The sequence below is a fragment of the Microcebus murinus genome, chromosome 5 (genome assembly GCF_040939455.1).
Source record: "Microcebus murinus isolate Inina chromosome 5, M.murinus_Inina_mat1.0, whole genome shotgun sequence".
NCBI lineage: Eukaryota > Metazoa > Chordata > Mammalia > Primates > Cheirogaleidae > Microcebus > Microcebus murinus.
The window spans coordinates 18,210,154-18,234,872 of NC_134108.1; the positions used below are offsets into that span (position 1 = coordinate 18,210,154).

The window sequence follows — 24,719 nt, forward strand, 5'->3', positions numbered from 1 at the left end:
TACAGAGTTCCTGTATTCTCTTTCTTGTTTCTCCAATGGTAACATCTTATGAAACTGTAGACCAGTATCAGCAAAACTCCAAGGACAACTGCTATCATTGTAAACTTAAGGCAATTAATCTTGGTAAAATATGGATTTTTCAAATCAGGGCTAAGAGCTACCATGCTACCCCCTAATGGAGATGCAATCACAAGGGTTGGACACTGTTTACCACTCACTCCAGTGGAGGGGCTATTGCTTTGTGAGCTGAGAATGCTGAGGCTGTGGGACAGAACTGGGATGGGGAGTCAGGTTCTAGCCCAGATGTTACCACTTTGCACTGTAATTTGAGCTAGTGCTCTCTGACCTTTGAAAGCTATGGTGGCAGAATAGGATATAGGTTAAGGTTCTCAAGTGTCACGTGCCATTGGATAGCCCCTCTTCACAGCAAGAATTGACTTTGTGTTTCCCTAACCATGGCTCTTGATCCAAGCGCCACAGTATCTACATTGGCATCTGATGTTCAGCCAGCCTGATTCCTATTTGCTGCCATCAAATAAAATGGACATCAGATGACCAACACACTTGCTACTGCTCCAATCCCTCTGATTTTCTTCCAATAAATGTTCTTCCAACACACATGCCCTTGCTTTAATAACACTGATCAATCCCAGAATTTGATACCCAACCTTCCAGAGATCTGTAAGATTTTTTCACAGTTCCCTGAAAAAAGCATGCTTGCATTCCAGGCTCCCTAAAGAGTTATTTTTTATATCCTATTTCAAAAACGCCAAGCCATTTTGCCTTTACTCTCTCTATTGTTTCTCCACACTTTGGAGTGACTCATCTCTAGGTCTTCTCCAGAACTTAACTGCTCAACTGAGGATCTGCACAATCCATCCTCCTGATGTAAATTCTGAAAGCTACACACACACAGTTCCTATGTTTTCAATTGCTGCTAAAAATGCATAGAATATGCCCATTTTCATTTGAACTTAGAGGGTTCAAAAGCCCTTTGTATCTAAAAGTTCCATAATCACTATAGATATGGTACAAAGAATGTGTTCCCTCACATTTGGCTAATTTGGAAATTTTTCAAGTGCTAACAGAGTCAGAAATTAGCTCCCTTTATTGAATATCTTTTGTGAATAAATCACTGATATGAATCATGCAGTTTGTGATGCTATATTTTGTGAAAAAAATTAAATGCTAATATTTTCACCATTTCAGAATGCTCTATGCAAATAGAGATACCAGAGTTCAACCTACCAATCCTGGCAATTTTGTTTGTGTTTGAAAATTATATTGTGTTCTATAAATATTTTTAAATGAATTACTGCACCAAACGAATAGGTCATATTTTAAGTGCAACCCAGACCCATAGGCTAAACAAAGAAGACTTTACAAATAGAGTAAACATTTTTTGTTTGTTTGTTTGAGACAGGGTGTGGCTTTGTTGCCCAGGCTATGATTAGCAGTGACTAATCATAGGTCATTGCAGCCTCAAACTCCTGAGCTCAAAAGATCCTCCCACCTCAGCCACCCAGGCAGCTGAGACTACAGGTGCATACCACCACACCCAGATAACTTTTAAACTTTTTGTAGAGACAGAGGTCTCACTGTGTTGCTCAGGCTGGCCTGGAACTCCTAGCCTCAAGTGATCCTCCCGCCTCAACCTCCAAAGTGCTAGGATTATAGTCGTAAGCCACTGTGTCCAGTCAGAGTAAACATTTTAAAATAGGCAAAAGAATCTAAATTAATTGAAAAATGTAGGAACTTCACATAGCTCCAATCTCAGGGACATATCATGTTTACAGTACAAAAAGTAAACAAAGAGCAACTCAGATCTTTATCCACATAGCCTGGAAACATAGGAAGAGGAATCCAGGTTTTATCTCACAGTAACATCGCTTTTAAAAATCCCCTTTCTTAGAACCTCTAGGTAACAGATCACAGGTTCGCTGTGGACTCTCATTCTTTAAACCACCTTCGAAATGCCTGCTTCCTAGTTTTGTCCAAAATCCATTGGCTAACCTGTTCTATCTCCTAATTTCCCTCTTGTTTCATTATGACTCTGTGGTCATATCTCTTTCCTCCCACTCACCCAAATGTGATTCACCAAAGCTCAGGACTAAGGCTGGGAAAGACAAAGCATTGGCTGGTGGAGAGGGCAGGTAGACAAAGACAAAATTTCTCCTTTGAATGGAGATTGTGGAGAAGAATGGGCACGCTCTCATGTTAACAAATCTTATTCTATTGTTTGAAACCAAACATGAAATTGAAAACCAAAATGAAATCTAGTTGCATTCAAGTCTACTTACAAATACAGGGCTTTTTGCTGTTTTGTCCTTTTCTTTTCCACTTTTGCCTGCATCCCACTTTTCTGCATTTACATCACTTTCACTCCATTCTGGCCAGATGGGGAATCTCCCCTTCTTTTGTTCAATAGAACTAGATTGTACATTGCTGCCAAAAGGGTAGAAACTAGAGAGAGACAGAGAAAGAGAGAGAAGGTTAGTTTTAATTAAAATCTCTGAGATAAAATATTGGATTGATTGTGTGACATAAATTTAATTATCTTATGATCAGAGTCATGTTAAATACATTTTTTAATACAGTCATATCTGTAGGCACACAGCTTTCACATGTCTGAGTTCTAAAGACTGAAATGATCCCAAAGAGATTACTTCATCTATCAATTTTGAGCATTAGTTCCTACTTACTAATGTAAGATATTAATAAATAAACACAGTGTTATCATATATCATAAACACATAAGACTATTTACACATGATTCACACTTAAAGAAAATCCTTTGCACTTATTATAGTAATAGCTTTTGGAATATCAATACAAATTTAATTTTGATTTTTTTCCAGTGTATTATGTGATCATTATTTTAAAAGAAAACCATAAAATACAAATCAATACAATACAATACAAAATACAATAAGAAAAAGCTATCCATCTCACTCTAGACACTACATTTTTTTCATTATTTAGAGAATACTTTATTAGTTTCTGTAATCAAACCCATGTAGATAAGACCTTACATATTTAATACAGTGCGTTACCCCTGTACAAATGGAAAAAAAAATTAAGTTTAACGTTTCTTAATTAACAGACCAATATGGCTGTTAATTTCTGTATAATGCCAACTCAACACGGTAAACTGGGATACTTTTTCCAAAGTTGACAGCACAGCTAAAGTTTCCAAAAATTCAAATTATATATATTGTGTATATATATATATTTATATAAAAAGACCAATAATAGCAGTATGTTATACATCAATAGCAGCAACAGCTTTTCCAGGTTCTGCGGTCATCTGAACAATATTATAGAGGTATCAGGACACTCCATAAAAAAAAGGGGAGGAAGAGAGAGGTAAAAAAACAAAACCTCAGAAAACAGCAAAGTTCTGTCACTGTTGTGGTACCTGGCACCATTTGTTTTATTAGCTTCTGAATCATCATCTGGAAAGAAAACATTCTAGAGTAATATCATTAAAAACAGCTCTGATAAAGCACAGTCACTACTATATATCATAAAGCAGGTACAAGATATTTTACATTCACAGAGGTATGATACAGTACTGTCCTGCATCTGTAATACTAGAGGATACAATTAAAAAGGCATTATTTGAGACTTGATTCTACTTTTCCAGCAGAGGGCCCAAAGGATGGTATGACACAGCTCTAAAGAAATGCACCTTCTTAAACAGGATTTCCTTTCATTCACGGCACAGTTCTAGGTATTCACTGCTCTTCATGAACATAAGCAAAAAACTGTTAAAAAAAAAAAAAAAAGAAAAAGAAAACCGGGGGTAGGGGAAGGAACTATTGGATTCATACAAAGATGACTGAGTGGAGGCAAGCAAGACCCAGCCTAACTAGCATTTTACCAGATCTGTCATGTTTGAATGGTGAGAGCTCCATGGGAAAAAGGAGTCACCAAGTAGCGCTTCAAAGCTGCAGACCACAACCAAAACACAGCATCATTTCAAACAGAAGCAGTAGCCAAACATTGCTCACTTGGATATGGTTCAAGGATGCTGACATCAATATTTAATCATCTGTGCACTCATCCAGGAAGAAGGGGAAATCAGTTACTACTGTACTTTGATTGTGTTCAACTCAATCACCATGTTACAAAAATAGCAAGCTGCCATAATAAAAAATAAGGCTCCTCTATCCAGCACCAGTTATCTTCAGTTCCTCGCTTCTAAGCCTACAAATGCCACAACCATGTCCAAAGACCATAAGGGAGCAAAGAAACCACATCTGATGTGGTTCATATTTTAGTGGATTCATATTTTAGTGGATTCTTGAAACAAAATAAAGAGCATAAATTAAGTAATATACATAGTATACAGTCATTCATTGCTTAATGATGGGGATATATTCTAAGAAATGCATTGTTATCTGATTTTATTATTCTGTGAACAACAGAAAGTGTACTTACACAAATCTAGATGGTATAGTCTACTACACACCTAGGTTACAGGTTTGGCAAATTGCTCCTAGTCCACAAACCTGTACAGCACTTACTGGACTGAATACTATAGGCAATTGTAACACAATGGTAAGTATTTGTGTATCTAAACATATTTAAACATAGAAAAGGCACAGTAAAAATATAGTATGAGAGATAAAACAAAGTGGCACTTGTATAGGGCACTTACCATGAATGGAGCTTGCAGGACTGGAAGTTGCTCCAGGTGAGTCAGTCAGCAGCTAGTAAGTGAACTGAAGGCCTAGGACATTACTGTACACTAATGTAGACTTTATAAATACTGTGCACTTAGGCTACACTAAATTTATAAAAAAAAATTTCTTTCTTCAATAACAAATTAACTTTATCTTACTAAGTGACCACCTCCGCATATGCAGTTAATTGCTGACCAAAGCATCGTTATATAGTGCATGACTATATTTGAAAGTGAAAAATGTCAAGAGGAAGTATAAAACGGGACAGGGAGATTGAAGAGTTCAGGTATTCAATTTTTACAAATGGAGTTAAGGAAAATGGCTTTAATAAGGTAATATTTAAATAGTGAAGGAAAGTGAGGTGTCAAGCCATGTGACTATCCATGGAAAGAATGCTCCAGATGCAGGAAACAGCAGGCCCCAACAGCAAAGAGTATTCCAGATGCAGATAGCAACCTGCTTAGTTTAAGAATAATACGGAGGTCAGCTGAGCGAAAGGGGAAGTAAAGGAAGATGATCGCAGGGAGGTAACAGATGTGAAGATTGTTGAGACGATCTAAGCCAGGGCAAGGGCGTTGGTCTTTATGTGGGCGAGACAGGATGCCAAAGGAGGGCTTGGAACACAAAACGATGTGACTGAAATTTGATGATCACTCTTGATGCTATGTTGAGAAAAGACCAAAGGAGCCAAGGGAGACAACGTATGTGGCTTCGGAATAACGTGTGAGCGCTAATGGGGACTTTGACTGGGTTGGTAACTGTAGAGAAGGCAAAAAATAATCAGATTCTGTGTATGCTTTCAAGGTAAAGAAAGTAGAGTAGATATTTCTTGATAGACAGAAGACTGCGTGATGAGGCAGGATTGAGGCAGGGGGCATAAAACAGCAGTTCACTGATGAATGAGTTGTGTTTTAGATGTCCAAAATACATCCTCAAGAGGTGTTGAATGGGTAGTTTGATTTAAGATTCTGAAGTGTAGGAGAAGAAAATGGGCTAAAAGTGAAACTTTGAAAGTCGTCGGCATTTAGATGGTATTTAAAGGATCAAATCACCAAGAAAATGACTGCTTGAGAAAGAGGCACTTCCAGGCATGCTATTCAAAATGCCTAACAACTGGTATGCACGGAGCATCAACCAATCTAAATGGAGCCTGACTGTAACGCTGGGTCAGTGTCTTCAAAGCTTCTAGCTAGGCCAGATATTTATTCTTTATTTTTGTTTTGGGGGCAGGGATGTAAAGTCCTCGGGGTAGGTAAGGGACTCAGGGCAAAAGGCAGACATGTCTAGGGCTCAAAGGTATTGGTAAGGTACTTGTAATAAATAAAAAAGTACTTTAATACTCTAATAAGCAATACAACTACATTTATACCCTGGTACTATATGTTTAACGGTTAGACAGATAAAGAAGAAATGATTAATAAAACTGAGAAAAAAGTAGTCATTGAATGTGATAGACAAAATAATCCTCCCCACTCCAAATACATATACATCTTAGTCCCGGAAAACTGTGAACATGTTACCTCCCGTGACCAAAGGGAGTTTGTAAATGGGAGTAAGTATTTTGAGATAGGCAATTATCCTGGATTATCTGGGTGGGCCCAGTGTAACGCACGGGGTCCTTAAAAGTGGAAGAGGGAGACAGAAGAGTTCAGAGGGAAAGGTGACAAATGAAGAATGATTAAAGGCAAACTTGCTGGTTTCGAAAACTGAGAAAGGAGACCACGCACCAAGGAACGTGGGCAGGTTCTAGAAGCTGGAAAAGGCAAGGAATGGGAGTCTATCTTTAGAGCCTACAGAAAGGAAAGCAGCCCTGTTGAAACCTATTGTCAGCTCAGTCCCATGTTGGACTTCGGACCTCGAGAATTCTAAGACAATAAATTTGTGTGGATTTAGGCCACTAAGTTTATGGTATTTTTGCAGCAGCAGCAATAGGAAAATAATACAGTGAGGCAAGACAAACACAGTAGAAGGTGATGTCTTGGAAACCAAGTGAAGCAATCTTCTTCAAAACTGAGGGAATGAGCAATAGGCCCAAATGCAGCTAATAGGTCAAGATGAAATGAAAACAACTAAATGTTGAATTTAGCAACAAGAAGATTAAAGTCTCTCTCGAATATCACCTCTGGGGGGTGAGGGCTGGAGGAAGTGCTTTCCTGAATATTCTATCTATTATAGGAACCCTCACCTCTCTACATCTTTTCATATTGCTTCATTTCTGTAGTATCTGACAACAGTCTCACTAACCCTTTGTCTACATCCCTACTGTGCATCTCCACAGGTAGGATGTGTAAGTTCCACAGGGTCAAGAACATTGGATTTTTTTGTTCATTTTCTCCATCTCCAGCAACTGGACCAGTAGCTGGACAAAGTAGGAAATTTGTCTATCATCTATTTATGTGAAATGAAAGAATGGATGTCTTTATTTTACATTTCTAATAATTCCTAATTGGAACTGTTTCAAACTGTTGTACGTAGGTAGAGATTGACCGGATGCTTACCAATCCTGTTCCTATTTCTTTTGATGTGTGACTAGGTTTACGTGATGGCATCTTGGACAACAGAATGTGGGTAAATAACAGTATTCACCTCCAGGTTCATACAACATCCTGTGAGATACTTCTCACTCTCTTCCTGCTCAGTGTATGGCTAAGTTCTATGAGGACACCTTCCAAAATGGTGACACCTCAAGAGGAAATGAGCCAAGACCCCTTATTTACAACATTCCAAGCTACCACTTGATACCCACCTACCTGTTCAGACTTTGGGATAATGAAAAATGTCTTTTGTCATTTAAGTCACTGAGATTTGGGGGTTGTTTGATATTGTAGCATTGACTAAAGAATGTAGTTCCTTTCTTAGGATTTGAATCTCCTCTTTTATATCTTTAATCATTATAAGCATACACATGCTATATCACTTACAGATTTTTCTTCTATTACCTTACATTCATAATACTTGATTCTCTCGTAAATTCTGCCTATCTTTTGTGTATTCTTTGATTATGTGCTTATCCTTATCAGGGTTTTCTCCTCCTCTCCCCTTGCTCTGAGGCAACCCTGTGTTGAGAGACTGTACTTTCAATATTATATTGAGTTTTCTTCTGTAAGAAACCCCAAATGAATAAGCCAAATCTCAAACCTATGCGTTCAAAGGGTTTCCATTTCTCAAGCAAGACTTTTTGTTCAGCCCGACATCAGGCAGAGAAAAATGGTAGCTTTCTTATAATCTTCCTGAGCTTAGGTGGATTTTCTCAGTCACCTTTTTAAAGAGAATTAAACTCTTGGATAACCATGTCTTTGCCAAACTCTGAAGCACTCCCTTTCCTCATTTGAGCTCAAGGCCTTGTCCTATATATGCTAAAACAAAAGATTACAGTTTTATAAGACTTACAAGGCTTCCCTCAGAGCCATGACACTCTGATCTTCAATCCTTTCCTTGTTTCTGAATCCTGACACAATTTTTATTCTTTTTTTTTTTTTTTTTTTTTTGCCCTGAAGAGACAGTCTCACTATGTTGCCCAGGCTGGCCTTGAGCTCCTGGGTTGAAGTGATCCTACTGCCTCGATTTCTCAAGTAGCTAAGAGTACAGGTGTGTGGCTACCATGCCTGGCTTTTATTTTTATACAGAAATTTCTAGATATTATCATTCTTTTAAAATCTCAATTCACCATCTTGCTGGAAAAGAAAATTTGAGAATTTATACATTGTTAAGGAGTGTTCCTAAGTAGCATGTAAGAATATAAAAGAGGTAAGTATGACTAGAATAGTTTTCAGGGAAAAATGAAGTATTTTTCATATTATTAATAGAAAAATCAAGGCATAAATTAGTACATTATAATATCTCTGTTTTATTGAGCATTATTACAAGCCTACAGATAAAAAAAATTACTGATTTTATATACACCAAAACTATGATAAAACTACCTCATTTGGGAAGCTCAAAATCTTAAAATCTATTTTTTAAAAGGAAAGTATAATTTCTTAAAAAATAAGCACTCTGCTAAGATTGTTTTTCTTCCCTGTTCATTCTGTCAAATGTAAGTAAATGTTCTAGCTTCCGCCCTTAAGCTATTAAGCTTTATCTCTAATTGGCCTACTTTCCTTGTAACACATAAAATCTATTTCCATCTATATTGAATATTACTTTAAAAGATTCTCATTAGTAGTGTCTTATACCAGTGTGATAGATCACTTGTAGTGTTACACATGTGATATAAACAAAGCTCAGATGCAGCTCAAGGTCAAATAGAAGAGAGATTTAAAATGACCCTGTAAAATGTTGCTTTGAAACTCTCAGCACAGTACGCCTTTGAAATTCACTAGGAGAACGTACCTACTGCTCTAGCATAGTTGGGATCCTTTAAATATTCAAAGCACATTATTCCTGTCCTCATCAATTATGAAAAAAAGATAATTTTTAAACACAAAAGTAATGCCGGAAGAATTAGGAACTGGTGATACTGGGAAATAAATGTTGCCAATTTTTAGAAAATTCCAACCTGCAACACTGAAAAGTCAGAGTGATTCGCAGAGACACTTTATTCACATAGCAATATACCCATACACTTGTGATTTAATTCATTAAAATTGCAAGTTGTATAAAATATTTCAAAAATAAATCTGTAAGTACATGGCTAAAGGCTCCCTCCCCACACAGTAAGTCTAAATATGTCGGAAACATTATTTTTTAAAAATGTAATAAAAATCAGTGAGAAATGTGTATAATATAAAATCTGTATATTCTAAATGCTTAATATGGGGTATTCCAAAGAAAACCAATGTTTGGAGAGAGGAGGCAACAGGCTGATCGCTAGAGTAGAAATATAAAACATGAATGTGCTACTGGAGAAATGAGAGTGAGCACAAAGGAAGCAAATGCTCATGGCTGAAAGCCATTGAAAAATATCAGTGGACTAATTACAGAAAGAACCTACAGTGGTGGGTTGGGGGCTAAAATAGTGTAACCCACAAGGAGGTACTGAGCAGTGGCAACAAAAGCTTAAAAGTCTAGAAGTCTATGCTGGAAAGGAAACTATAACTACCCTGTAAATGTCAGGAGACCAGAAATACGTTTTGTGAAGGAGCAAGTGGCTAGAGTTACTCATAAGTGCCTGGCTTTGAACTAAGACTGGCATAACTCCCCCTACAGTTTGTGGTATAACAGGCGATGTGTCGCTTGCCCATGGTTCCCTGAGGAAACAGAAAGGCTGGCTGAAAGAAAAAGAAGGAGGGTGAGGGCAGCCCTCCACTGCCATGGGTGTGGCATCAGGGCTAGCATTTCCTAGACAGCAGAAAAGCCTCCAACCTCCCAATGTTAAGACTTGTGTTGGGGTAAGGTGGGGATAGGGTAATATAAAAAGAAATTTTAATTTTTATGGTAAATCCACCCACTAATCAGAAAGGTCTCTGTTCTGGTATTGGAATAGAGTGCTAGAGGCCCTCTGTTCATCTATTAACTACCTATTAGCTGAATTATGGATAGGTCCTGGAATTCCCAGATAGAGAGGCCAGAGTTTAAAAGGAGCAGGATATTCATCTGAAAGCTTAAAAAATCAGCTGTTTGCCAGCTGGTAAGGAAGTATTTCAATATTATAATGGCTATCCTGTCCTTTTTAGCAGTGCATACCAACTCAGCAATGAGTAAGGAGCTGAACATCCTGGAAGCCCATCCAAACTCCATAACACAGAACAGTATGCATGAGTTTAGAGCATCTACCTAAGATGAACCAAAAAACTGAAATTACAAAGCAAAACAAGAAGCTTAAAATTATAAAGGGCAGTAAGTAAATAGATTAGAAGAAAGAACTTACATCCAAGGAAAGAGAAGTAATATGACAAACTTAATAAGTCTTTAGAATGAGTGCATTTTGAACTCTCAAGAAGATAAAGGAGGGATGGTTTGTACCTTGCAATTAAACAAGGAAAATATTGAACAAAAAATACATATGAAAAAAGAAATCTAAAAAAATTTTAGTAATGAACATTTCAGATATTGAAACAAAGACTTGATAAAATGGCATGAAGAGTAGATAAAGTACAGGTGAAGTAAGAAGAGAGCTAGATTTAGGAGGCAGAATTTTAAAAATCTGGTATTTGTATAGAGAGATAAAGAGATATAAAATATGAAATAGACAAGTAGATATATTGGAAAACTCAAATATGTGCTTAATAGGAGATCCAGACAAACAAAATTATTAGAATGTTGGAAGAGGGGGTAAATTTGAAAATAGGATAGCTGAAAAGTGTTCAGAATTGATAAAAGATGTGTCCTCAGATTGGAAAAAGTCAATCAAGCAATAAATAGGATAAACAGGAGGCTGAGCAGTGTCAATCTGAACCTAGATATATCAAATGACTATAGATCAATGATGTAGATGTATTCCATTGACATAGAGAATTCTCAAATTACCTTAAAATGAAAAACAATCAAATTGACAGCAATAGTAGACACCAGAAAGCAAGGAAGTGGTATCTCAAAGCTTAGGTAAAATAACTGTCAATCTTGAAATCTATACCCACGTAAACTCTTATTCAAAAGTGATATGGAAACATTTATCTTAAATGAAATAAAAACATATTAAAACTGAGTTTATCATAACAGAATCTTGTCAAATATATATATATTTATATATATTTTATATATAAATATATATATACTGAAGAATTTATCTCAGAAAGACAGAAAATAACCCCAGAATGAAAGTGTGAGATTTAAGTAGCAATGGTAAGCAAATGAGTCAATATAACATTTTGATAAAATTTTTAAGAGTATTACCTGCAAACATAATAATAACAATAACTTTATGCTTTAAAAAGCTATAATGAAAACTCTAGCAAATAAAAATAAAAGAGATGAGGGAGGAATTCTAGGGATCCTACCATGCCAGTTTGTTTCTGTTTTTGTTTTCTAGTAATGATACTGAATAACTGTAGACTTTGTAGGAAAGTATCTAAAGATAAACACACATGTAAAAAAAAATAAGGATATTCCAAGAAATAAAATGTAAAACTTCCAAACTAAGAAAGAACAGAGAGGATAACTCTAATGTTAGGCAAGAACTAATTGTAAACTATGCCATAGGTAGAAGGAAAATTAGGAAAGCAAAAACTTTTAAATAAGGATCAAATCAAGCAATATATCTGGAGAATAAAACATTTTAGAAAAATACTGTTTCAGAATGAGAAAGGAATCTCACTCAACCAACAGTCCACTTATTTCTAACTAGCATTTACTAAACATCTGCTTTGTGACAAGCACTCTGCTAGATGAAAGGGTTAGAAACATGTAAACATGTACCTCTGCTGTTGAGTTTATTTAGAATGCAAGCAGGTAGACAGATAACTTCAATATAACAAGGTATGTGCAGAGATGAAAGTAGTCCCAGGTGACAGAAATAAGGACATTGTGCCAGTGTTGAGGCAATTAGGAGAAACCTCCCACAAAAAAAAAAAATAATGGCATCTGACAGGTCTTGAAAGATAACGAGAAATTTTCCAGGTTAGAAAAGGAGAAAAGGCATCACTAGGAAAAAAAAGAACAGCACAAGAGACAGTACAAAATCAAGAAACGCCAGAAGAGGTGGACAGATCTATGAGTTCTTCAGTACCACATAAGCAAACAATATATAGCAAGGAGGAGAAAATTAGGTTGAAGAAAAACAAAAGGTAGGCAAACAGCTTCAAGGATTTTGAACCCCATCAAGGATTTTGCTGAGGAGTTTGAACTTGATTTTCTAGTCAGCATCGACTGCTCAATGTAAAGAGATAACATTTTATTCATAGATTGATATTATTTTTAACATTTACTCACAGTTTAAAATATGAAGCTAGAGTAACACTGCAGTTTAAATACAGCTTTAAAATGAGCACAGTAATGATAATAATTAAAAATATTTGATTTAATATAATTTTCATCAGATCTGAAAATTGCACTCTTCCAATCAAAATTCTTATATGAAGGTGTCCCTGATAAATCATAAACCAATTTTTAAAATATAATATATAATTGCAATTATATCCAATTTGGGATTTTATTTTTAAGAAAAAAAAATGCTATCTATATCTGCAAAGTATTACTCGTGGATACGTGTTTGTAAATACTGCTTTAAAATCTATCATCTTAATATTTAAAAGCAAAGTGTCAAATTTAAATAATAAGCCTAAGGGATATCACTCCCATCTCAGGGTCACAGAGACTGGATTTACCCTCCCTCCTGGGATAATAATAAACGTGGACAAAATACATAAAACTGATTTTGAAGATGGGGACATCAAGTGAGGAAGGACAATGATCTCTGAATGATGAGAAACAAATGATATGAGCCCTTTGCCCCAGCTTATGGCCCTGACAGAATTTTCAGAATAAAATTCAGGGAGAGGTAGCCCAGGTATATCCCTGAAGATTCCTTGAGTAGAGGTAGCTGGAGTTTGCAGGACAGTGTACTGAAACAGAGAGAGCTTCAAAGAGAGAACTCCTGAGATCTTCAGAGTGTCACCCATGAGTACTCAACAAAATACTTGTCAGCACATGTCCATGAGGAAGTTACCCAAAGCCAGAGGAAAAAAAAAAAATACTCAAAAGAATTGGAAGACTCATACATGGTCAGGACTAGTACTATTATTCCTAGTCCCATGGGACACTGAGAAAAGTATTCAGAAACATCTTACCTCAGTCAAGGAGAATAACTGGCCCTATATTAAGCATGGTTCTGGTCCCACAAAACAAATCTTAAAAGCAAAATCTGAAAGAATCAAGCCATTTCTAGGCAATTAATCTACCTTCTAGAACAAAGCTCAAGAATATTTATAGTGTTACAAAATATCTGGCATTCAACAAGGTAAAACCATCATGTCTGTTATGCAAACAAAAATTACCAGGCATGAGAAGAAATAAGAACATATGACTAATGGAGAGAGAAAAAAAACTGAATTAGATTCATAACTGACAGAGATGTTAAAATTAGCTAATAATCATATTAGTATAGTTATTATAGCTGTATTCCATGTTTTCAACATGTTAAGTAGAGACAAGGAAGACAAAAGAGATGATTGAAATACCTGAAATGAAAACTAAACTGTCTCAGAGAAAAAATACACAAAGGGTACTAATGACAAATTAGAAATTGAAGAAGATTAATAAATTTGAAAAGATAAGAAATAATTCAAAAGAAAAAAATAATTGTAAATAAACAGAGCATCAGTGAACTTTTGGACAGCTTCAAGCAGCCTAATGTAAGTGTAACTGATATCACAAAAGGAGGGATTAAAGACAGAAAAAAATGATATTTGAAGAAATTATGGTCAATATTTTAAAACTTTTTATGAAAACTATAAACCCACAGATTGAAGAATTTCAATGAAACTCAAACTCAAGAAACATGAAGAAAACCATGCCAAGTTACAACATAAGAAAATAACTTAAAAGTACTGGTAAAAAAGATTCTAAGAGCAATTAAAGGGGGAAAAAAACAAACTTACATGCAAAGGAACAAAGAAATGGAAAAAAACAAACTTCCCATTAAAAACAATGCAAGAGAAAAGATAATGGGTAGCATCTTTAAAAAACAGAAAGAGAAAAAAGCTGTCAAGCTACAATTCTACAACTATTGAGAATGTCTTTTAAAAATAAAAGAGATATAAGCACTTTTTTGACATAAAAAAGCTAAAAGCTAAAAGCATCAGGAGAAAATATTCAACACAATAAAAAATAAAGGAAATCTTTAGGCAGAAGAAAAGTGATACCAGGCAGAAATATATATCTGCACAAAGAAATGTAGAAAATTAGAAGTAGTAACTACAGGGCTAAATATACAAGTTATTTAAAAAATATATTTATAATAGAGATAACTGCTTATAGAAACAGATAAAGTATTATGGAGTTTATGATATATAAAATCAAATGTTTGACAACAATAGAAAAATGGTGGTGGTGATGGATAAGTCTACTATTACGTTTTTATAATATATATGAATTGATATAATGTCATAAGTAGGTAGAGTGTGATAAATTCAAAATGTATACTATTAACTACAAAGCAACCTCCAAAATAATAAAAGAAATAGATACAGCTAAAAGCCAACAAAAGAGATAAGTAGAATGTTTAAAAAATTTAATCAATCTCAAATGCTCAGGGCAAAGATGTAGAGAAAGGGGACTGACTGCTAGTACGCTGTTGGGTGGGAATATAAATTAGTCCAGCCACTATGGAAAATGATATGAAATGTCCTCAAAAATCTTAAAATAGAACTGCCATATGATCCAGCAATTCTGGGTATATATCCAAAAGAAAAGAAATCAGTATAATGAAAAGATATCTGCACTCCCACGTTTATTGCAGCACTGTTCACAAAAGCCAAAATATAGAAGCAACTTAAATGTCTATCAATGGATAAACAGATAAAGGAAATGTGGTATATATACACAATGAAATATTATTCAGCCATAAAAATTAATGAAATCCTGTCATTTGCAGAAACATGTATGGAACTGGAAGACATTATGTTAAGTGAAATAAGCCCAGCAAAGAAAGAAAATATCTCATGTTCTCACTCATAGGTGAGAACTAAAAGAGTTGATCTGATGGAGGTAGAGCATAGAATGATGGTTATCAGAGGCTGGAAAGGGTAGGAGGGGAGAGGGATGAAGAGAGATTGGTTAATGGATATAACAATACAGTTAGAAGGAATAAGTTCTAGTGTTCAATAACACAGTAGGATGACTATATTTAACAATAATGTATTCTGTATTTCAAAATAACTGAAAAGAGAAGATTTGAAATGCTCCCTACACAATGAAAAGACAAATGTTTGAGATGATGGATACCCTAATTACCCTGACTGGACCATTACACATTGTATACATGTATCAAAATATCATACGCACCCCATAAATTTGTGTAATTGTTATATACCAATAAAAATAAGATAATAATGAGTGCAAGGGGAGCCACACAAAAGCTGTGCATGGGTGTGACTTAATTTATATAAAACCTAGATAAAAACTAATAAAGTGACAGAAAATAGAATAGTGATTGCTGGAGACTGGGGTCAGGAAGGTATCACCAAAGAGCAGAGGAAAACGTTTTTGAATGACAGGTCACTTTATTATTTTGATGATGGCGAAGGTTTCATGTGTATAGATGCAAGTCAAAACTTGTCAAAGTGCACCCTTTAAATATGTGCGATTTACTATATGTCAATTTTTTGTTATCAATAAACTCGTTTAAAATAGAAAGAAAGGAAGGAAGGGAGGAAGGGAAAGAAAAAAAGGAAAGAAGAAAGGAAGAAAGGATGGAAAGAAGGAAAACAAAAATTTTGGAAGGCAAATTCAGGAAATTCTAAACATCACTTCATAACAGCAACATTACCTGTTCCTAAACTCCTAATATACAGTTAAGTTTAAATCTACATTCTATTTTATATTTGATTACCTAATTGGATGCAATGAACCATATTTTGTCTATAAATAATATATCTTTCATATGTGTCTATTCTTAGTAAATTAAATACTCTGCATAATTTGGAGTTGGGAAAATGTCAAAACTGTCTTTATACATAATGGAAGTAGTTCATAATTTTGTTAAAATATATTTTATAATCCTGTTATTAAATAAAACACTAATAAGTTTACTTTTTTAAACTTAAAAGCACTTATTAATCACATACTTTGCAAAGATGACAAAATGATTTTTAAAAACATTCTAAAATTAATTAGCAAGTTTATGTAATATGATAAAAAAATGCACAAGAGTTAAAAATCTTCAAGGAAAACTTTAGCTGGTACAAAGGTATAAAGTCATTACACACTTTGATGCAATAAAAAAACCACTGAATCTGGCTTATACACACACACACAGAAGGACTTATTCACATATTTGTTTTAATTAAATTGTTTTATGGAAGCAGGTTCACTGTAGGGATGTTAAAATTTCAATAAAATGAAGATCTGGAGTTTTGCCATTGTTTTCTTAATGCATGCTGTTCAGTGTAAGGACCTGATTTTATTCGTAGTGGGAGGCAGTTTATTTATGCCATGTGCAATCAGCATGCCTTCTTAAGTAGAATCAGCTAACACCCTGCAGGAATCAGAATATATGAATAGAATTACACAATTGACTTAATTTGGGTTGGGGCATTCTGAGTTATACCCTTTAGAAATTAAATATGTAGGGAAGCAACTTGTAAATCTTAAAAAATAATGTTTTAAATTAGTTAAAGCCAGTTGTTATGTTGACCTTTTATTTACTTGGTTTTACTAAAATTATTTAAATGGGCATTTCATTTTAAAAGTTCAATATTGTGCTTGGTTGGGTGACTGCGAAGATTAACAAGATTCAGTTTCCATTCTCAACTTAAAATTACTGAGAACAAATGCATGCTATATAACTAAGACACAAAGGCAAAAGCAAAGAGGGTGATAATGAAGTTAAAGATAAAGTGCCTTATTAGCTCAGAAAAGGGGGAGAAATTGTTTTTGACTTGGAAAGTCAATGTTGGCTTCCTGGAAAAGAAGGCCTTTAGATGTAGATGGAATTGGAGGTAGCATGAAGCCACTATAAACATAGAGAAAAGGATGGGGAAATGTGTAGAGGTAGAAAAGGGAAGAATGGTAAATAGCATGTTAGTATCTGGTTAATACAGAGAGTAGGAAGGAGCTGAAGCCAGTTGCTGAGCGTATTGCTAAGAGCAAGTGTGGCTCCTGCTCCAGCTAGCTCGCTAGAGCTCGCTCTCTCTCTCTCTCTCTCTCTCTCTCTGTCTCCCAGCTCCTTCCCTCCCTTCCTTCTTTCATGCTTCCTTTTTTTCCCTTTTTTTTTTTTAAAGCAGGAACATCCTACCTTGCAAATGGTATGTTAAGAAGATGACAAACAGCACTTTTATGCAAAGTTAATTGTATAAGGAAAAACCTTGAGTAAAGGCAAGGGAATTGGAAGGTTTTCTTTGTGGTTCTATCTGGAGTTAATGAGGGCCTCACCTAGAGGAGGGCAGGGAAGAAAATGAGTGTTGAGCCAAGGTGGAGAATTATTAATAAAAGAACAAGGAAACCAACTGCATGTGATGGGCAAAGGAGAGGCAGAGGGCAGACAAATGATCTGCCCTCTGGAGTTAAGGTGACAGGGAAGACAGTAATAACATTCTCTAACGTGAGCAACATGGAAGTGTGTGCATTTGGGAGAGAAAATGATGACCTCCATTTGGACAGATTTAATTCGGAGTAGGAGAGCACATCCAAGTGGATTTGTCCCCTTGAACTTGAGCTTAATTGCATGATAAGGGTCAGAGATGTTAATTTAGTAGTCTTAAATAAGGAATAAAATTTTTTTAGATGATCGAAAGGGAGAGAAGAGAGAAGCTAAATAAGACCCCTAGAGAATGACTTAATTTAGCAGGTAGAAGAAAGGAAACGAGGCAGGAGGCAGAGGGGAGAGACAGGAGAACTCCAGGAAAGGACCAGAGAGGCTAGACTGGGCTGCAGTGCCCTGTGCTCCCCTATGGGCACCTGCACCCTCTTGAGAGACAAGGAGCCAGGACAGCAGTCTGGGAGACAGGCTGCTTCTGCTATGCTGGCCCCAGACCAAGGTACAAAGGCCACCAATCTTTGCCATTAATCTTTGCCATTTCCCAGGAGGTGACACCTTCCAGCAGCAAAGCTGCTCAGGTAAATACATAAGACAGTATCCATAGTAACTTCAGCCAAAGTCCATGATGTAAACAACAGGTCTGCAGGACCCAAAGGCTAGTACATGCACAGGCTCAAAATAACCCCTTTTAAAAGAACTCACAACTATTTTTCTCCTAAGTTCATTCTTTGTTGTACAAACTAGTCCCCAAATTCTTCCTAGACCTTGACCAAAGGTGAGGTAAACATGTGGCTGTGTCTCAAATTTCCAATTGCTTCATCTGCATTTTTTAGTATGTGGAAAGGGCCCCACTGCCAGTTTGTACTGTACAGCCTTCACCCTTGACCTTACCTAACCTGTTAAGCTCTCACTATGCCTCTGGTTCAACCTGGGGGGCAAAAGCAGGCAAAACAGTTCCTAGCCCCTCTGGCTTTCTCTTCTTTTGCTGGTACATACACAAGGTTTTGATGCCTTATAGCTTTTGCCATTAATTTAATGCCATTTAATTTAATAACTCACCTGGACATATGCCCTCCCCTTGGATTTTTAGTACATACCTCCCCCAAATATGCCCCTATGCTCAAAACGTTGCATTTTTTGAATAGCAGCAGTCAGATGCTGTGGAAAACCTAAAGATGCAAAGATGAATAGCAGCTTTGGGTTGACCCAAGTCTCTGCAGAGGTTGTGGCTGAAAGCCAGCCGGACTGGAGACTGCAAGGTGAAGAACTGGGGGTAGAAAGGTATACTGATCTTTTGAGAACCTAATTGAAGTAAGATGTGAAATTCTGACATTCACCGGGTCAGAATGATGGAATCAAAATGATTACAAACTATTTGGACCATGGCATTCATTTTGACACCAGCCAGAGAGAGAGAGAGAGAGAGACAGAGAGACAGAGAGACAGAGAGATAGAGAAACAAAATATAAGCATTTATTTACTATAAAAATGTTCCATGTGTTAATTCAGCTATATAAATTAGCATGGCTATAGCCTCAGAACCTGTAATTAATTAGCTTAGATCTACCTGGGAAATAAGGTTTACAATAAACTGTCAAAGCACCTAGTCTAGTACTTCTTTACAATGCCATGACGACATGTATATGTCTTCTTTATCAACAGTAAAAATGAGAAAGATTAGTAATATTTCTATCCAATCTTTCATATTATACAAGTTTATTAAAGGTATATTTTAATATGTCTTAGATACAGTTTTTAGTTGTTTTATCTCACATTAGGTGGCATAATTTATAGATTATTTAAATTAATTCCTTGATTTAAATAGTCTGTGACCTGGAAATGTCAAAGTAATATTAGTGAATTAAAATATTTTTAAATAACCACTTTAGATTGAGTCACTTTTAATTGGCTCATCTAGAAGCATTGGCACAATGCTATTAGTTTCAATGCATAAAATTAAGTATGTTTTTAGGTAGCAAGGAAGTACTAATTCCATGAGTTAGTAAATTGAAATCTTTTCAGTCTAACTTCTTCTACCCCTATAATAATTCCATAGAGTAAACTTAAAATTAAAAATTGGGTGAAGACAAAAGAAAAGATTTCACTACTAGAGATAATTCTTAAATCATGTTGAACTTTAGTGAGTAATTAACTGAATGCTCAGATTTAGATTATCTCAAAGGGAGAACTAAAGGCAGACCCTATTAAGATTAAAGGGGTACTCCTAGCCTCATTAAACAGAGCTTTTTGGCTGAGATTTTTATACTTAAAAACATGCTACTGACATTTATAAAATGTCCTAATCTGTGCCAAGCGTTGCCCCAGGTGCTGCAGATGACTATGACAGGGCCTCTTCCCTCTGGGCTCTCCTGGTTTCCCTCTGGTTCTGAGTCAGAGAGTTTTATGGTCCAGTTGCCACTCCGGGTTTGCAGTTCAATTCAATTAAATTACACATGCATTTATTAAACACACACTGTGCCAGGCCCTGAAGAGAACACAAAGTACACAAGGCCAGGCATTCAGAAATCTGTCCTGAGTCTCATTTACGCATTTTTTTCCTTTTCCTTTTCAGACATGGTGGCATCATGGCCATCATCATTGTGTATTGCACTGCAGCTGAAGATTGGAAACTTGGCTTGTGTAGGCTTTGACCACAACCTCCTTATAGATCTGCTCTGCACACCCACCCTCCTTTTCATCTGCTCCTCACCACCATCAGGAGTGCCCAGAATCAGGCATCCCCCATTATCTCAAGACCATGACCATTCTTAATCCAGCATACATTCTATGTAATTGCTTCAGAAATCAACATTTTGATACTTAAAACCATCTGTGTTTCCCCACTACACAGAGCGTTTATTACTTTTTCCTCTCATTCTGCTGCGTACTCACCTTAGATGCCTTACAAGACAACCTGGATGACTTTCTGTGCCCCACACATTCCCATTGCCTACACTAACCATCCCACTCACCTGTCCCTTTCACAATTGGGGAGTGGCTGTTAGAGAGAGGTGATGACAGATCAGTTCCAGTTGGAAGTGACCTTTCTCTCCTCTCATATAGCTCTCATATTAGGAGTCTCTGGATTTCTCTGATCTAACCTCACGCCAACAAATAATTCATTCTATGGAATAAGTACCCTTTGACTAATGTGACATTACCCTGTATCCTAGTTACTTCTATATGAATCTTAGTCCCCCTCTCCCAGCCCCAGATTACAAATCCTTTGATAGAAGGTAGCATATTTTACAATTCCTTATTATCTGGGGCCTGCCAGTGACTTAGACATGAGAAATGCTCAATATATAGTTGGGAAATGAAAATAAAGAATAGGCTTTCCTCTGGGGAAGCTTCTGTCACTGAAGTTTTTAAATTGGCTAATTGACTCTTTAAATTGGTTAATTGACTTTAGTTGTTGAGGTTCACAGAAGTCACCTGCAGAAATCACAGAACTCAGTATGACCCGGATTGTTTTCTTCAGGGTCCACCTCTTACCTCTGCCTTTCAGTGTGGACGGTGAAGTCATGGGGCCTAAAACTATAAAAGGCACCTTCCCACTGTGTCTGGCTCTCTTTTGGGGGATTTCTTGTCTAACCTCTGCAGGTAGAGGGACTGATTACCTACCAGCCGCTGCTGCCTGGTTTATTGAATCAGGTCTCTCTTGGACCTCAGATAACCAAGAATTCACTTCATTTAATGCTCAGTATGATATTTATTCCTTTATTTTATGTTGCTTTCATGGTATTAATCATAATTCATCTTTTGTACTACTAATAGTTCTCTTTTCGAATTTCATATAGAAAGATATGTTGATCTTTTTTGAAAATTCTATAAAATTTAGATGTAAATTTCAGTCATAAAGACAGATTAACGTGAGGATTGTGAAATATATATTACATTCTGTTTTTGAAAGAGGTTTAATGATATTTCATCATTACACATCTAGAAGGTTGCATGGTTCTTGTTAGTTTAACAGGTTACCTGTTTTTCAGTCCTGGTTAGAATGAGCTATTAGAAGTGGAACAAAATTTTATGACTATAAACACCAAATTATGCCCTTATCTCAAAGTGTCCATTAAAGTTCCATATATTTTAGTGTATAAAGCATATGCATTGATACTTCTAATGACTATTAATACTAAAATTGTATATCTTCTTTTGCCTCTCTTTATTTATTCATGATCTACACAAAAACTCACTTTTAGTACTTCTAAGATCATATTTTTGTCTTTGCATCAATATGAATACTTCCAATGTCATCTAACTTGTAAAAGAATTTTTGCCTATTAGTTTTCAAATAAATTAGATTTACCAATTAATTTAAATTAGTTTATAATTGCTAATTATCATTGGATACTCTTGCAGACTGCATATCTGTGTCCCCTCTAAATTTATATGTTGAAACTCTAGCACCCAATGGGATGGTATTAGGACATGGGGCATTTAGGAGGTAATTAGGTCATTAGGTGGCTCCCTTGTGATGGGATTAGTGTCCTTATAAGAAGAGAAATAGAGCCAGTCTTCTCTCTTTCCACCATATAAGGGTACAAGAGGATGGATATCTGTGAATTAAGAAGAAGGCCCTCACCAGAACAGAGTCATGCTGGCACCTTGATCTCGAACTTCTAGTCCCCAGAACTGTTAGAAATAAATGTTTGTTGCTTAAACCACCCAGTCTATGATATTCTGTTATAGAAGCTCAAACTAAGACAGATACTGATAATGAGAGTTATAATCTGTGACAGTTGTTATAAGTTGTTATGTTAAAAGAAGATGAAACTAAGAAAAATCAATTAAATCATGGTTTTACACATTTTACTATAGCAAAATTCCCTCTCTTATTATGGACCCAGTGGAATTGAAAATAAAAATATGATACATCATGGAAGTTTAGAGCTGAAGGAAAATACAAAGTAGGGAATGGAGGACAGGAAGTTTTGGAGTGAGAGCAATTTTAATTAGAGGGCCTTCCATGTAAAGAAGATAAAACCAAATGTCAGAATAAAAAATGACTTGTCCAGTGTCACAGAAGAATTGATGCCAATGTGAACCCTAGAATAGAGATTTCATACTGGCTGATACAGAGACCTAGAGAACATAGAACTATAGAGATAATTTAATCTAATGTAAAAACTGACAGCTCAGTTATCTGACATGATTTTTTTTTTTTTTTGCTGATTCAAAGTCATATTTACTTATGAATTTAGTTATAGATGGATATAGATGATTCTGCTGTAATTAATTGTAACATCTCAGGTTTTGAACTTGGCCAACAGCAGATCAAATAGGAAAGGGAAGGAGACTTGATCTTCAATCAAATTCACAAGGAATGAAAAGCAAGGCAGGTAACTAAACTAAGAGCTAATTCAATACACAAATGGCAAGTGCTTATTATGTGCTAGTCACCATACTAGGCAAAAAAACAGACATGGTCCTTATCCCCATTCTGATATAGGGCAAAAAAACAAAAAAAGATATTACTGATGGCAGCTCTAGGTTCTGTGGGATGGCCATTTTCAAGACTATGAAGATTTTGTTTCTCTTATTTCTGTATCCAGGACCATATTAGAGTTGGTTGCATTTACTGGAAATAGATAAGTAGCCACATTTACAAGGTGTGATAAAATGACATAAAAACTTACTCTAAATCACCCCCAGCATATTCCAAATGACAATCACACTAGAGCCTTGCTAGACTTTGATCCCTGTGTCTCATACTGGGTGATACTTTATTTGTCTTGTTTCTATGACTTAGCCTGATATCTATGATTAGTTTTTCAGTTAAACTTAAAGGATAGACCTGAATTATAGTGAATTTCACATCCTATCATTTAATGCTACAGCAAAATCTAATAATTTGGTATTTAATGCTTAATCATTTCTAGAAAATCATAGTTTTTAAAATAACTATTTGCCCTTCCTCTATTTTCATAAATATATACATATATTTTTATTGGTATAATTTAATTTAGATATTTTGTGGAAAAAAAGAAACATGTTAGAAATACATTATCATCTCAAAAAGAAATGAGAAGTTCCAGCAAGGGAAGAGTTAGCTTCTTAACAGGCAGGAACTGTATCTCTATGGTGTGATACAACCATCACAAGACTAGGTCACATAATGTGTTTTATGGTATCTGGTTTGATCAGTATCTGTATGGCAGTTAACAATCTCATCTTTTTCTGCATATAAATTTCTTAAAGTTGAAAAATTTCCCCAAGCTCCGAAAGAGTTGTAATGCTTTCAACATGTGTTAATTATAACCAACATAGACTCAGTTTTTTTTTTTTTTGGTATATTCAAAATTCTCTTGCAACCCTGCTAGTATCTTAATTATTGTCATATAATCATTCAATAAACATTTTTGAGGCTTACTTTGTATGACCCAGGAACCACTCTAAACTCTAAGGATTCAACAGTGTATAAAATAGAAAAGGTAAAATCCCTACCTTCATAGAACTTATATTCTATTGGGAAGACAAATGAAAAAACATAACTTTTTAAAAGTGAAGTATATAGTATGTTAAATGAGCAAAAAGACAAAAAAGAACAATGAAGAAAAATAAAGCAGTGAAGGAAGACAGGGAATTTGTTTCTTTTTGTTTAGTTTTGGTTTTGGTTTTGCCAGGGAAGTAGGGGGGAGGGGTTGTAATTTTAACTCAGTTGGCCAAAGAAGCTGATAGGAGAAAATGGCATTTTGGTGAACACCTGAAAGAGGTGAGGGAGAAAACCATATAGATATTTGGGGAGAAGAGCTTTCCAGCAGAAGAAACAGCAGGTGCAAAGGCCTTGGGGTGGGAACAAACCTGACCTGTTCCAGAGAGTGGAAAGGAGGCCAGGGTGTTTGAAGCATTCTCTCACAACTGGAATCAATTTTGGAAATTTTATAAGTTCAAACAATAGCCCAAATCCTGTGCTATTGATAACTGGGTAACTCTAGGAGGAAATGAAAGAC

The 24,719-nt window shown here is 35.7% G+C and overlaps 1 protein-coding gene across 3 annotated transcripts in view; it reads right to left on the reverse strand.

The window, feature by feature from the left end:
• ADGB (androglobin) overlaps window positions 1-24,719 on the reverse strand; it is a 146,568-nt gene that overhangs the window by 121,044 nt on the left and 805 nt on the right. For 2 of the 3 annotated variants that reach the window (XM_012752190.2, XM_076002882.1), the window contains exon 2: window positions 2,301-2,463. In XM_012752190.2, the coding sequence (XP_012607644.2) occupies window positions 2,301-2,463 (163 nt within the window). The remainder of the gene's footprint in view (window positions 1-2,300; window positions 2,464-24,719) is intronic. The other variant, XM_076002881.1, reaches the window with a different exon arrangement.